Source organism: Budorcas taxicolor, chromosome 9, assembly GCF_023091745.1.
Source record: "Budorcas taxicolor isolate Tak-1 chromosome 9, Takin1.1, whole genome shotgun sequence".
NCBI lineage: Eukaryota > Metazoa > Chordata > Mammalia > Artiodactyla > Bovidae > Budorcas > Budorcas taxicolor.
Genome location: NC_068918.1, coordinates 93,686,050 through 93,701,162, shown reverse-complemented (window position 1 = coordinate 93,701,162; position 15,113 = coordinate 93,686,050). Strand labels below are relative to the sequence as shown.

General features: G+C 58.8%; 1 protein-coding gene across 1 annotated transcript; it reads left to right on the top strand.

Moving 5' to 3' along the window:
• Positions 1 to 3,329: 3,329 nt before the first annotated feature.
• DACT2 (dishevelled binding antagonist of beta catenin 2) lies at positions 3,330 to 13,798 on the top strand. Its single transcript, XM_052645970.1, has 4 exons — positions 3,330 to 3,566; positions 9,431 to 9,563; positions 10,680 to 10,943; positions 11,732 to 13,798. The coding sequence occupies exons 1-4, from the start codon at positions 3,330 to 3,332 to the stop codon at positions 13,252 to 13,254; spliced, it is 2,157 nt and encodes a 718-aa protein (XP_052501930.1). The 3' UTR covers positions 13,255 to 13,798.
• The last annotated feature ends 1,315 nt before the right edge of the window (positions 13,799 to 15,113 follow it).

The window sequence follows — 15,113 nt, the reverse complement described above, 5'->3', positions numbered from 1 at the left end:
CAAAGGACATCAAGTAGGATAAAACCCGCACTGGGTCTGAAAATTAGATGATGATTACGAACCAATGACAATTTCCTGACTTTAAGGACTGAATCTGGTTATTTAAGATAACAAGTCTGTGCAGGAAGCAGACACTAAGACTTCTGGGGCAGTAAGTATTGCACTGAGACGCGCCTGTGAGGAAAAGCCAGCTGTGACCTCCCCGTCTCGTACAATAAACAAAAGGCCATTTTAGGTGGATTGTAGATTTAAATAAAAAAGGTAAAATAATAACATTTCTAGACGCGGCTTTACATAATATCTTCAAGCTCTAAATAATGTCTTTGACTTTCTTCAAGCAAAAATTTCTTTAAAATGACCCAAACAGGATCAATGATAAGTAAGACTACATAAAAATTAAGAACTTCTGTTCCTCAAAAGACACCATTGAGTGAGTCACAGATGGGGCGACAACAGATAACCAAAAAGGCTCCTGGCCAGTCTTCCTCTCCAAATCTCTCCTTGGAATAAAATGTAAAGAGGAATCATACATTTTTTTTTTTCTTTTTGATTACAAAGAAAGCAGCATTAGGAATCGTTAATAAACTCATTTTATAGTTTAGAAAATTGAAGGCAAAAGAGCTTGGAATTGAGGTCTCTTTAGTCTCAGCCTAACGTTTTTTCTCAATATTAGATAAATATAGATAACCAAGGGAAAAAACAAAAGAAGCCTAACCTGAAAAACTCAACGATACAAACACTCAAGAAACGAGGAGTCAATGAGAACGTCTTCACTCAGATAACAGGCACCTAAGGAAAACCTACAGCTAACAACTGTACTCAAGAGTTCAAGACTGAATGTCCCTCCCCCTCCAAGAGCAGGATCAAGACAAGGACGCCTGTTCTCACCACCTCCATTCAACCTGTGCAAGAAGTTCCAGGCAGAGTGATAAGGCAAGAAAAGCAAATTAAAACCAACTAACTAAGAAAGCAAGAAATGTGTCCAGATGACACAATTTTGTAAATTTTTAAAAATGCAAAGGAATCCACTAAAAGTTCATTAAACTAATAAAAAAAATTCAGAAATCTTGCTTGGATCAGTATACAAAAATTAATTGCTTATTTCTATACACTAGCAATGAACATTCTGAAAATGAAATTAGAAGACATTTCCATTTATAATAATTTGAAAAGGAATAAAATTTGTAGAAATAAATGTAACAAAAGAAGTGCAAGATTTGAACACTGAAAACTACAGAACACTGTTCATTAAAGGCCTAAACCAGTGGAAAACCACCACGTTTATGGTTCACAAGACTCACCCTTAAGGCAGCAATGCTTCTTCAGTCAATCGACAGATTTCAAGCAGTCGCCCTCAAAATCCCAGCTGCCTGCTTTGCAGAAGTTGACAAGCTATGCTTAGAACTCAGGTGGAAGTGCAGCAAACCCTGAATAGCCAAAACAGTCTTGAAAAAGAACAGAAGTGGATGACTCACACTTCGTAACTGGAAAACTTCCTACAAAGCAACAGTAATCAAAACGATAGACAGACACTCTAGCGAGAGAGAATTGAGAATCCAGGAATTGATTTTTCCGAATCAACTGATTTTCAACAAATGTCCCCGGGCAATTTAATGGGGGAAAAAAAGGTCTTTCTAACAAATGGTGATGGGAACACTGAATATTCACATGTTTAAAAATGAAGCTGGACTCCTGCCTCATAACATGCACAAAAATTAACTAAAACCGGACCAAAGACTTCAACATAAGCACCAAAGCTATTTTTAAATCTTAGGGGAAAAGCACAGATATAATCTTTGACCTTGGATTAAACAGTGGTTTCTTAGACAGGACGCTGAAAGAACAGGCAACAACAAAGAGGTAATTTAGTCTTGGTCAGAATTAAAAACTTTTTGCTGCAAAGTACACTATCAAGGGAGTGAGAGGACACCCCACAGAGTGAATGAAATGCTTGCAAATCATTTCAAGTGGAAGTGTTTCTAGAATACACAAAGAATATTTACATTTCAAAAAGAAGACAACCCAGGTTTTAAAAAATGGGCAAAGGATCTGAACAGACATTTTGCTAAAGACAAACAAACAGCCAATAAGCACGTGAAACGATACTAGCATCACTTGCCTTGAGGAAAATGGAAATCAAAGTCACAATGAGAGACCACTTCATTCATCCTGGAACAGCTAACTCTGAGAAAATTAATGTTGGTGAGGGCGTGGAGCACTTGGAACCCTCAGACAGTGCTGATGGGACCTGGGGTGGGTGCAGTTCCTCAGAAGACTGGACACAGAAGTTACCAAGGACCCAGGAACTCCACTCTTAGATAAACACTCAAGAGAAATGAAAACATATCTCCACACACACACGAAAAACTTGTACATGAATTCCATAGCAGCACTAATCATAATAGTTACCACAAAGTGGAAAACAGCCTGTTAAGGACTAAACAGATAAATAAAAGTGGGTCCTGCCATATGGTGGAACATTATTTACCAATGAAAAGGAATGAAGTAATACTTGCTACAACGTGGATGAACCCTGAAAGCATGATCAGTAACAGAAGTCAGTCCTAAAAGACCACCTCTTGTTTGATTCTATTTCTCTAAAATGTCCCAAACAGGCAGCTTCAAGTTGGGGGTGCCTCGGGAGGACTGGACCGCTAGCTAGGCAGGGCTTCTTTGGGGGAAGGGAGGTAAAAACGTTACCTGAAGGTGATTGGGGTAATAGTTCTTGGTGAGCATACTAAGGGGCCATTGAACTGAACATTCTAACAAAGGGAATTATATCTCAATAAACCTTTCATTATAAAATTTAAAAAGAAAGACAAGCTGAGGCTTCTAGGAAAAGGGGAGTTTTTTTCAAAGTTCTAATAGATCTATAATGGTAACAATCCTACAGTGCGAAACTACGCAGCAATTTGTTTTATAAAAGCCTGCTTTTAATCTGAACAAAACGCCCCACCGCCTTCAGTCTGTTTTCACACTTGCCCACCGCCCGCGCGGCGGCTCTTGCCCCGGGACTCCCTCCGGGGTCCCCGCGCGTCCTCCGGAGCGCCCGGGAGCGCGCGGCCCAGGTGCCCAGGGCGCGGGCCCCCGCCGACGGGGCGGGCCCGGGGGCGGCCGCTGTGACCCTGGGGCGGGTGCAGACGCCGCCTCCGCGGCCACCGATAGGTCCCAGCCCGCCCCGGCGGCCCGCGGGCCGGGGGCGGGGAGCGGCGGCGGCGCGGAGGCGGCGCGCACGGCCGGGCGCTCCGGAGGCCGGGAGCGAGGCCGGGAGCGAGGCCGGGAGCGAGGCCGGGAGCGAGGCCGGGGCGGCTCGCGGGCCCGAGCGCGGGATGTGGGCGCCGGGCGGGCCGCCGGGGCCCGCGGGCTGGGACCGCCGCCGGGTGGGCGCCAGGCTGCGCGCGGCGCTCGCGGGGCTGCACGAGCTGCGGGGGCTGCGCGCTAGGCAGCAGGCGCGCGTGTGGGGCGCGCTGGCCGGGCCGCCCCCGCCCGGGCCCGCCGCCCCCCGCGGCCCGCGCGCCCATGAGCTGCGGCTGGAGGCGGCGCTGGCGGCGCTGCAGGAGCAGCTGGTAAGGAGCGCGCGGGGGCGCGGGGGCCGCGCGGGGCGGGCGGCGGCCGATCGAAGGGCACCCTCGGCGGCCTTGGAGGACGCTGCTCGGTCCCAACGCAGGCGGACGCAGAGGCGCCGCAGATGCGGGTGCTGAGAGCTGCCCAGCCCGCCTGCGCCCTGGGGCTGCGCCCGGCTCTGCGTGTCGCCCGGCGCGTACAGACTTTGAGGATGAATTCCTGTGTGTTGGAGTTTCCCCTCTTGCGCTGACAAGAACGCATCAAATCGGTTTGCCCTGCGGGGGGGCTCCTTGGAATGCCTATTCCGGGCGCCAGTGTCTCCCTGCGGAGTGGGTCGGGGGACAGAGTGCCACGCGCCCCTCAGCTGGCCTGCGCCCAGGCTGAGCTCTGGGGTGCTGTCATTGTAACTAGACGTTGGGGGAAGTGTGGATCTGATGGGGCCTCTCCAACTTTAAAATGTAACCTGACCTACGAAAAGAGGTGTGTCCTCTGGACGGAGAGGCGGTGGGACCGAGCCTCCTGGGCCAGCAGCGGACTCCTCCACACGCGGGTTCCTTTTGTGCCATTGAGGACACTCAGCTCACTGCCCCGTTATTGATCTTCTGTGTGATTTCACTTCATGTATTGGCGTCAGCTGAAGAGAGTTTTTGCAGGGTTGCAGTACTTTTTTAATGAAAAATTAGAAGGCTTCCCTGGTGGCTCAGGCGGTAAAGAATCTGCCTGCAAGGCAGGAGACAGGATTGATCCCTGGTTCAGAAAGGTCCCCTGGAGAAGGGCATGGCTGCCCACCCCAGTGTTCTTGCCTGGAGAACCCCATGGACAGAGGAGCCTGGCGGGCTGCAGGCCGTGGGGTCAGGAGTAGTCAGACATGACTGAGTGGGCTACAGTCCACAGAAAGACGCCTGTTTGAGAACTGACTATTACGCCAAGTGGAAAGTCTTTTGACTGAGAAGTTAAATCGGCCCTGTTTAAAGTTGCCGTCTGAACAAAGCAGGCTGGATGAAGCTGCCACGTTGCCGTCAGCTTAGCGCAGTCGTGTTGTGCCAGTGGTTTGTGAGCTGCTTCTGGGTTAGAGCATCCGGAAGCCCAGGGTCTTGCGATGCTCCCCAGGACTCCTGCTGTCTCCCACACTGTCTCCTGACGGTGCAGCCTCTCCTCCTGGGATTCCCCGGCTCCTCCATGAAGGGAAGGAGCCAGTTCCCAAGTGGGACTTTATAGGCTTTTCACCGCCCCCCACCCCATATCTAATCCAGTCAGAGCTGCAGGTGTAGCTTCTGTGTGTGTGTGCGCGCGCACCCAGACACAGCCTCCCTGGAGGAGGCACGCAAAAGCCTGCAGAGGTGCCTGACACGCGTGTGACGGGAAGGAGCTCCGGGGTGCTGCTGGGCATTGTTCTGAGGGGGAGCTGGAGCACAGTTGATGATTAACTGAGCTTAAGTCATATACAGATCAGACTTGTGGGTTCTCAGCCTCTAATTACAAGTAGCCTTTTGGGAGAGAAGATCAAACCGGTTTTTTTGTTGTTTTTTTAATGTGGGGACCAGAAGGAACACGCACGCTTTGTCTTGAAACTTTGTTCTTGGCACAGACTGTGTGCTCAGGAGAGGAGAAGAGTTGAGTGCGTGTGACATCAGCCCAGCGATTAACAGGCTCACATCTCTCCTACAGGGAAAGCATCAGGAGTGATCCCCGTTCTGCAGTGAAGGGGCGATCACAGGGCCTTCGCACCCATCTCTGTCTCACACTTGGGTAACTCTCGGCTCAGGCAGGGACCCCTGCCACCCACCCTGGGTTAACCTGGGCAGGGGCCGCCAATCAGGTGTGAAGACAGGAAGAACTTTTATGGGACCCGCAGCAGCTTTGTCCGCAGATGTCCCAAGTGCAAATGAGCTCGAGCACCTGGGGGATTTACGCTGCCTTTAGGAACAGTCCCCACGCCAACACTTACCACAGGGAGCTGCGCCTTGTTAATTGCTGCAGCTGAAGTCACAGCAGGAAGCGCGAAGTAGGTGCTTAGTGAGTTTTTGTTGGATAAATAAACAAGCTGAGCTACCGTTACTGCTGATAGCCAAGGGGAAGAAGGGTTCAGTCTCTGCGTCCTAGACTTCCGAGCTCTTGAAAGCCCTGTGACCTCCGACCCTGCCTCTGTGGCCGGTGCTGCGGTCAGCTGTCCGTCTTCCGGGGTTGTCCTTCCCCGAGACGAGGCTGCCCTTCCCATCTCTGTCAGGGTCAGGTTCCCAGAGGCCCTGATGAGAAGCCTTGGACGCCCCGGAGAGCCTGCAAACTCCACGTCCCGCCAGGAGCCGCCAGCACGAGAGGGGCCCGAGGGCACGAGAAGGCAGGCCCTGGGCACCTGCCGGGACCCCGTGGGGAGTTTCCCGCTGGTCACGCTGCCCGGCCCGAGCAGCAGCGGCTCCTCCTCTCTGGCAGGCACTGGCCTTTAGCAGGGGCTAGAGGCCTGACTGCCGTTGGAGCCGCAGCGTCTGGTGCTGTCCTTGGGCCGCTAGCGCTTGCCCCCTGACCTCTCAGGGGATATGGACTGGCTCCAGGTCACGGGAAGGCACAGGGGCATCCACAGGCCAGGCAGGGCTCCCTTGTGCAGCGCCGGTGCCCGAGGTCCCCGAGGCTCACCTGGGACCCTGGCCTCCCGAGGGCCTCTCCCCCAGCCAGATGGGGCTCTCGCGGTGCCGCGGGACTGATGCCCGAGCTGCTTCCTGTGCGTGTGTCTGGGTTTCGGGGAGAGGGTGGCAGTGTTCTAGATGCCGTCTCTGTACCCCGAATGTGGGGACATTCGCCCTCCGAATCTGTCGCAGAGCTATGAGAGGTCCAGAAAGCTGGGTTGCAGATGAGAGCAGACGGGCCAAACTAGAGGAAATGGGATCCACCTCTGCAGCCTGTGAAGTCAACAGTTCGAAGACGGGGCTAAGCCAGACGTCTGGTTGTAACGGCATGCCCTGGGGAGAAGTTCTCAAGCGTCCGTGGTCACAGAAAGGTGGTCCCTGGGGAGCTTGTCAAAGTGCAGGCTCCCAGGTGTGCCCTAGTCTCAGTTAACTGGTGTGGCAGGGAGCTCGGGGGTCTGAACGGAGGCCCCCGGGGGCTCCCGCCCCGGGAGCCCTGCTGTCTCTCCTTCACAGCAGACCCTCACCCCTCACGAGGTTTGGGGGACTCAGACAGGACGTGCTTCCCGACTGTGAGCCAGAAGGCCTGCGGTGCGTCGGGGGCGCGGGGACAGCACGGCTCGCTGCTCTGGAGGGAGCCTATGCGGCACGGCCGTCGCGGTTACCCCATCGTGACATTTCTGCCGCGGGTCTGCCTCTGCAGAAAGGCAGGCGAGCGCAGGAATGCTGGGCGCCTGGCTCCGCAGCAGACCATGCTCTATGCGGCTCCCCCAGGAACCTCTGACCTGGCACAGCCTTAGAGCCCACGGAGGGGCTGATGAAAAGCAGAGACACAGCTCCCCGTGGAGGACGGCGTGTGTCGGGGTGAGGCGCCCTATCGCCCTGTGGCGGGGTCCTGGGGACACGGTCATTCCCTGGAAGGTACTAGGGCCTTTGACATTAAACAGGAACCGCCAGCCACAGGCCAGGCCAGGCACATGGTAATCGCAGAACATTTATTCCGGCACAAACAGGCCAGGGTCAGTTTTGGTAGGGGGATGGGGCTGGAGAGGGAGGAAATAGCCAGAGGGGGCCTCTTTCAGAAGGAAGGGGCTCGTGGCTGGGAGGGAGACGATCTCATCCACGCGTTTAAACTCCTGCAGTAAAAACTCCCTTTGTTTGAATCTAAGTGATTCTCCTTGGCTGGAGCCTGTCCTGGAGCCCGCCCCCAGCTCTCAGGTCAGGCGTCCACCTGGGGAGGGTTTCCCTCGGTGAGAACGTTCAGGGACGAAGGTGGCCAGGCAGTCTCGGTGGTTCTGAGTGTGTAAGACGTGAATAAACTCGGGACTGCCTTTCACAGCGTTACATTTACAGACACTGTTCCACGAGGCTGGAGACTGTCTTGCTGCAAAACGTGGGGGTTGTTCTGAGACCCCTGCATCGGGTCCTGAGGAAAGTGGATTTGGACCGGGTGGGTCCACCCACCGGGCGCCGGGCTCTCGGCCCCTAACCCAGAGCAGTGTGCCGACGGCGTTGTCCCGTGAGGATCAGAAGCTGCTGCCACCTGCCCCCTCTGGGACTGGCTTCTCGTATTATTGAAATTGCTGAAGTAATTACTCATTTCCTATATAATAAACAGAAATACAATTAATCACCTTCTTAAACAGGAAGACCCATATAATTACACTCACTAATTATTGGCCTTGAACTTCATTGCTAATCTAAACAAGAGATTTAGGCAGTGAGCCTCGACAGCAGGGCGAAGTCTTATCACTAAAGGAGGGGCGTCAGCGTTTGTGAAACACGGGTGCTGTTTCACGCGCATGTGACTCACGTGTGCGCACGCATGTGGGTGTGTATGGTGAGCATTAACCGCATACATGTGTGTGTTACATGATACGCACACACATGTAGTTAACACAGACACACATGTTACAGCCGGGGCAGCCAAGGCCTGGAGCAGGACAGAGCCGGGAGGTGGGCCCTGAGACCAGAGGAGGCTGGGCAGCGCAGGCTGCGCCCACCCCGGCGCCAGGCATCCCCTCCTGCAGGCCTGTCCCGCTCCCCAGAGCCCTGCAGGACTGTCCTCAGGGTCTCCTGTGCAAACCGTGTGTGTGAGTCACTCACGTCATGGTCCACGTGCGGGCTGGAAAAGAATTTCCAGACGTGAGGCAGAATGAGAGGAGAATGGAGTTTATTAGTGTGGGAGACGCTGTTAGAACAGCGGGGCGGCTCAAGGGAGGGCCGACCCTGAACAGGGTCCCTGGTGCATCTTCATGCCCAGGGTGCCAGGCGCGGGACGGGGCCAGGCGCGGGACGGGTCCTTGCAGGTTGTGTGCTGATCGGATCAGGCAGGTGCACTGGGTGTAGGGGGGGAAGGCAAAGGCCTTCTCCCTGTGGGGTGGGAGCGGAGACAGGTCATGCTGCTCTGGAGGACCTGAGGTGTGTGACAGGTCACGGCACGGGGGAGGGAAGGACGATAAGGGCCTGGTTTGTTCTCCGCCTCCGTTCCAAGAGCCTGCTTGTTCACTCTGCTCTTTGACTCTTGGGACACCACAGCTCAGTCATGTCCAGCTCTTTGTGGCCCCAGGGGCTGTTGCCCGCCAGGCTTGTCTCTCCATGGGATTCTCCAGGCAAGAATACTGGAGTGGTCGCCATTCCCTTCTCCAGGGGATCCTCCCGACCCAGGGATTGAACGCTGGTCTCCTGCATTGCAGGCGATTTTTTACCGTCTGAGCCACCTGGGAGACACACCTGCACCCTGTAGGCTAAAGCTCTGCAGAAGGCGGGGCCCTTTTTCTCTCCTGGGGACGCTCCTGTCCCCCCGCAGAGCTGAAAGCCCAGTCCCCCCGGTGCCACAGACGGGCCGCCGTGAAGGGATGTGGTGGCACAGGCGCCAGACGCAGGGTCCACGGGGCGCGAGCCCGGGGCAGCGGGCTCTTGCAGAGATGGAAGGACCTTGAAGACCCTCAGTGGCTCCTGCTGGAGGCGGGGACCTCGGGCTGGTTTGGATCCCAGTCCCGCTCTCATACCCTGTCTCCTTATAGAGGAAGATGTCTAAGTGACCATCGCTGATTCCAGCATCTGTACCTGGGAAGAGGAGCCGGCAGGAGGGCCGGGAGGCCATGTGTGGGGTGGAGCTCGGGGCTGCAGGCTGGGGTTTGCCGGGGGATTGGGGAGGTTGCCGCATGTGAGGTGGCTGCACGGAGTGCCCCAGCCTCCTGGTCTGTACTCAGAACGGCCCTGTGCCCCCCTCTGCCCCTTCCTAGGACCGCTTGAGACGCCAGGACGTCGGCCTGCAGACGCACCTGGACCAGCTGGACCGTCAGATCAGCGCACTGCAGCTGGACGTGCGCAGGGGCCCTGGCGAAGCCGCGGACAGCGACAGCAGGCCCAGCTCGGGTACGGCCGGCCAGCGAGCCCACCACTGCTCGGGCCCCTGGGTCAGGAGCCACCGCCGCGCCCGACAGTGCGCGTCACGGAAGGATCTGAATACTTTCAATGCTTGTATTTAAGTGCGATTGGGAAGAAAGGGGGGCTTCCCAAGGGGCGCTGGTGGTAAGGAACCTGCCTGCCAATGCAGGAGACACAAGAGACGCGGGTTCGATCCCTGGGCCGGGAAGATCCCCTGGAGGAGGGCACGGCAATCCCCTCCAGTATTCTTGCCTGGAGAAGCCCGTGGACCGAGGAGCCTGGTGCGCCACAGTCCCTGGGGTCGCACAGAGTCGGGCAGGACTGAGCAACTCAGCGTTCACAGGGAAAAAGAGAGAGTGTTCTCTGTGCACTGTTTCGTTGGGAAAATGCTGCTTTGGGGGGAAGAAGCCGCGTGAGTTTCTCTCCTCTCTCTGGGCTGAGGCACGTTCTGGGCTGTGTTTGGGTGGAACCGGTGTGGAGGCTTTTGTGTGACGTCAGGACAAGTTTTGAGGCCGTGGGTTTATGCAGCCTAAGGGCAGAACTGCGTCCTCCCCTCAGCCTGTGTGCCCTGTGTTGAGCTCGTTCAGGGCCACACAGCGATGGTTGGCATCGTTCTGACCGACACAGTCCTGGGCACCCAGCTTCCTCTCGAGGTTCCAGGCTCAGACAGCAACTCAGACAGCAGACCCGGGAGACTAGCATCTCCCCGAGGACAGTGCTCTCTGCTGCGTCTGTCTTTCTGTTTGCAAGATCCTGTCACGCCTGTAGCAGGGCCGGGCAGGGGCGCCCCTGAATGCGGCCCCTTTCCTAGTTGATGCCTCAGATGGAGTTTGAGGGGCTCAAGGAGGGAGGGGAAAGGAGGGTCCCACTCCCAGGGCCAGACGCCAGTGGTCACGTGGGGGAGTGAGCCGGTCGCCCCAGAGAGGGGTGAGCAGATGGTGAGCAGGGGTGTGGGTGAGGGCGGAGGGCCCGCTGACCCCCCGGGAGGGGGAGGAGGCAGCGGGGGTCCTAGGCATCCCCGCCCTGGGCACCCCCCTGCCAAGCCCCACGGGCCCCTCGCACGGGGCTCCCTGGGCCGCACTGAGCACCTGTACCCCCCGCCAGGCTTCTACGAGCTGAGCGACGGCGGCTCCTGCTCCCTGTCCACCTCCTGCACGTCCGTGTGCAGCGATCACGTGGCCTGCTCCCTGGGCGCCTTGCTGCCCGCCGCCCCCAAGGCCAGGCCTGGCTCGGGGGACTGCCGGCCCCGGTCGGCCGACGAGGCCGCCGTGTGTGGGGTCCCCCTGCCCGCGTGGGGGCCCCCAGCCAGCGAGGAGGGGCCAGGCCAGCTACTGCAGGAGGAGCCCCGGCCGCGGCCGGTGTCCACAGGTGAGGAGAGCCGGGCAGTGGGGGGCCCGCCGGGCCCTCGAGCCCCGCCCCCCGAGGAGGTGAGGTCAGCCCCAAGCTCACATCCCGGTGGGCCCAGCCCCGACCTGCCAAGCACAGAACAGGAAGCCCTGTGCTTGTGGTGGGGGGGGGTTTCCGCCCCAACAGGGGCTGCTCCAGGGTTTCCATGGGCTTTTGGATGGACGGAGGACCCAAAGGCCCGCTTCTGTTCATCGTAGCAGGGCTGTGGTGATGAAAAGCACATCTTCTTATTTAAAACGAGCATCCTTCCATAGCCTTCCATGGCCCACCTGGGACCAGGATGGAGCAGAGCTGGGCACAGACGGACGTGGAGAGAGCTCAGCTCACCCGCGGCTCCCCCTCCCCGGCCCACAGATGGTCCCCACACTCCCCATCCCTCAGGCGGTCCCAAAGGAGCAGCACCTCACTCCCGGTGCTGGACCTGAGCCAGCGGATGGTGGGCGCGTCTGCAGACGTCTCAGGGACAGTCTGCCCCGTGACCTTGTCCCCGACCCCCCTTCTCTCTGCGTCCTCGGCACCTTTGCCGCACGAGGGCAGAAACTGGGCATCAGGGTCTCAGCCTCGCCCCCCCCCCCCGGCTGTGGCTGGAGTGGCCCAGGTGGTGGACGTGCGGCGGCTGCCCACGTGTCTAGACGCTGCGTGTGCGGGGCTGGGGTCGTCCTGCCTCAGCTGAGCGGGGGACGCTTCCTGTCCCAGGGCGGCGCCTGCATCTTCCCTCGTTGACACCTCCCTCTTTTTCTCCTTCCCAGGTGACCTTGAAAGGATCCTGCCAGCCGATGTGGGGCTGCAGAAAGCCGGGGCACACCCCATGGCCGCTCCCTTCCTCTGCCACGGGGTGGACCCCAAGTACCAGTGCGACCTGGTGTCCCGGGGTGGCCGGGAGGTGTATCCCTACCCCAGCCCGCTGCACGCCGTGGCCCTGCAGAGCCCACTGTTCGCTCTGGCCAGGGAGACGCCGCAGAGCGAGGGCTGCGCAGCCCCCCACCCACCCCCCGCCAGCCCCGCAGGCCCCAGCCCCATGCGTTCCGGGCTGGCCTTCGAGGCTGGCCCGCCCGCGGCCTACATTGAGCGGCTGCTGCAGCTGCGGGCCCGTGGGAGTGCACGGGGGGCCCCCAGAGGGGAGGCGTCCCCAGCCCCGCCGCAGCTCGGTGCCCGGAAGGTGGACGGTGAAGGTGGCCTGGAGAAGCCGGCCTGCACCCCCGGGAGGGCAGTGGTGAGTGGGGCCGCCGGCAGGGACAGCCTCGCCCGGCCGGCACCCACGCCCTCTGTGGGCACCCCACGCCCCAGCAGCCATCCTGAGGGGGGACGTGGCCCATGTCACAGCCATACACATGGGGAGGCCCGTCCAGACGCCCCCCAGCTGGCCTGTGGCCGGGCCCCCACTCCCCGCTGCCCCACTCGGCCGTCGGCACTCGCTGGCTGGCCGGGTGGAGGCAGGTGGCCAAGCGGGCGTGTGGACGGACACTGTGCCCACCCCCGCCTGGTCCCCAGTGGAGCTTACCCCACGGGGCCCCCCAAGACCAAGCCTGTGATGGTCAGGAGGGGGCCCAGTGACAAGACACCGGGGCCTGAGAGGCCACAGCTGCAGTGGGGCGCCCTCGGGGTCCCCCGGCCGCCCCCAGAGTTGGGAGGCGCTCCCCAGAGGCCCACACTGGCCACAGAGGCGCCCGGCCGGTCCTGCTCTGAGTCCAGCCTGTACCCTGTGTCCTTCTTCGTGCCTCTGCTGGTGGCGCGGCGGGAGGGCCACCGGGCATCAGCCCAGGCCTTGTTCCCCTGGGAAGCCGCGCCGCTAGGGGCGCCCGGGGGGGCGGCACGGAAGAGGCAGCGCCGGTGGCAGTCCTCGGTGGAGATCTCAGCCCGGGCGCGCCCGGACCCCAGCCTGGGGCCCCACAGACCTGCAGCCCGGAGAGGGGGTGGCCCACGGCCTGTGTTCGCCAGGCCCAGGCCCCCGCCGGCCCGGCAGGTTGCCCGCGCCCGCAGCGCATCAGATGGCTCGGAACGCTCGGCTGAGTGCGCCTCGCTGCTCCTCTCCACCGCGGCCGAGAGCAGCGGGGACGAGGCCAGCGACCACACCGCCAGCCGCTTCGGGGACGCCGAGTCCAGTGGCAGTGACTCTGGGGGCGGCGGGCGGCCGGGCCAGAGGGCCCGCGCCAGCTCCAGGCTGGCCCTGCCCCCGGTGCCCAGGCTGTGCCGCGTCAAGGCCTCCAAGGCCCTCAAGAGGAAGATCCGCAGGTTCCAGCCGGCCGCCCTGAAGGTCATGACCATGGTGTGAGGGGCGGGCCCGCCAGCAGAGGGGCCTCAGCCGAGGACAAGCCCAGCCTCGCTCGGGGTTTGGTGTTCGGGCCGCCATCTGACACCTCTGCTTGGTCCCACCCAGAAGCCGCCCCTTGACAGGGGTCCCCTCAGAGGAGCTGCCAGGGTGACTCTGGCGCGCCGCCCCTGGGTTAGGCTGTGACTCTGGCGTGTCGCCCATGGGGCCCAGTGGACATCTGCAGGACTCCAGGGTTGCAGGCCTGACGTCCTGCCTCCCGGGCCCTGGGCCCCGAGCCCGGGATGGGTGCCCTCGGTCCTGTGCGCGTCGGGGGCGGGCGGTGTCCCCGACGGCTGCAGCACTGGGCTCGAGAAACGGGGTTGGAGTATGAGTCCTTGTCAAATGCTCCAGGTGAATAAACACCCGAAATGCCGTTGTCTTTGCAAGTCAAGTCTGTCCCCGTAGCCTCCCCTGCCAGGAACGTAGCTGGTGGTCAGCAAACCCTTGTCCTTCCTACCGTGAGGACGCCCTCTCACCCTGGGAGGAGAATGCGCTTCATGTGAGTCCACGCCACAGTCTTTCCAACACTCGTGTGTTGAGCATAAAAGTGCTTTTGAAAAGAAACCCTTGTATGTGGTGTTTATTTTTCAAAGGAAATTTCCCTCAGCTTTTCCAGAAGGTGGGATTTTCGGGGAATCTGCTTGCTGAGAGCATCTTCAGTTCGTAGAGCACTTTGCCCTGAATTTTTCCAGGCTGCTTCTGTGGCTGGGAGGCAGAGAGAAGGCCTGGGGGGAAGGGGCGTCCCCCACCCCTGGGAAGCCTCAGAGGGTCTGGGCTCCGTCAGCCCCTCCTGGGCTAAATGCACAGATTGGCGGAAATTTTTGAAGGCAGACAACGAGAAAGCAAGCTGAAATAGTAGATTTTATACTAGACACTAGATAGCCATGAACGAACAGTCTCAAGAGGCGCTCTTTGGAGATGAACATTTTAGAATAAAGAAGTTCACCTGTTCAGACTGGGTGGTTTCCAGAGGTGAGGGCAAAACAGAGGGACTGCTTTCTGCACAGCCTCTGAAACACCGCTGTTTCCAAGGGCCAGGCACAGACGTCAATACCCAGGCCTCCACTGAGTCTGGATAGAATTCCCATGTGGGCCTCATGGAATCCACTTGAAGGGGTCTTCCTAAGCTTTTTCTAAAACTGTGTTGATATTTGGAGGAAGAAGCCAAACCTACCAGTTACGGGTCTTTGGTAAAAGGTTGTACACGGGACAGGCACTTCGCTGGGGGCTCAGCTGATAAAGAGTCTGCCGGCTGTGCAGCAGACCTGGGTTTGATCCCTGAGTCAGGAAGATACCCTGGAGCAGGGACAGGCTACCCACTTCAGTATTCATGGACTTGCCTGGTGGCTCAGATGGTAAAGAATCCACCCGCAATGCAGGAGACCTGGGTTCAATCCCTGGGTTGGGAAGATCCCCCCTGGAGGAGAGCGTACTCTTGCCTGGAGAATCCCGTGGACAGAGGAGCCTGGCGGGCTACAGTCCATGGGGTCACGAAGGGTCGGACAGGTCCGAGTGGCCACAGCACAGCTCACAGGGCATTCTCTTTAATGATCTAATTCTCATCCATGTGGCCTGAGAAGGTGGGGGTCCTGTGAGAGGACCCAGGGGCTGAGAGGCCAGCCCTGCCCCGGTCCTCACAGTGTCCACAGCCTGCGCCCCTCGCTGAGCACCCTGGAGAAGCGGCCATGAAGCCCGCTTCACAGAGCGTGTCCTGCTGTGTGACGTCCTCTCTCGCATCAGGCAGAGCTTCTCCCAGTTCAGGGGCTGCAGCGCCGCGTTTGCAACCTGCAGACGTCCTCTGTTGTTATCAGGAACTCTGT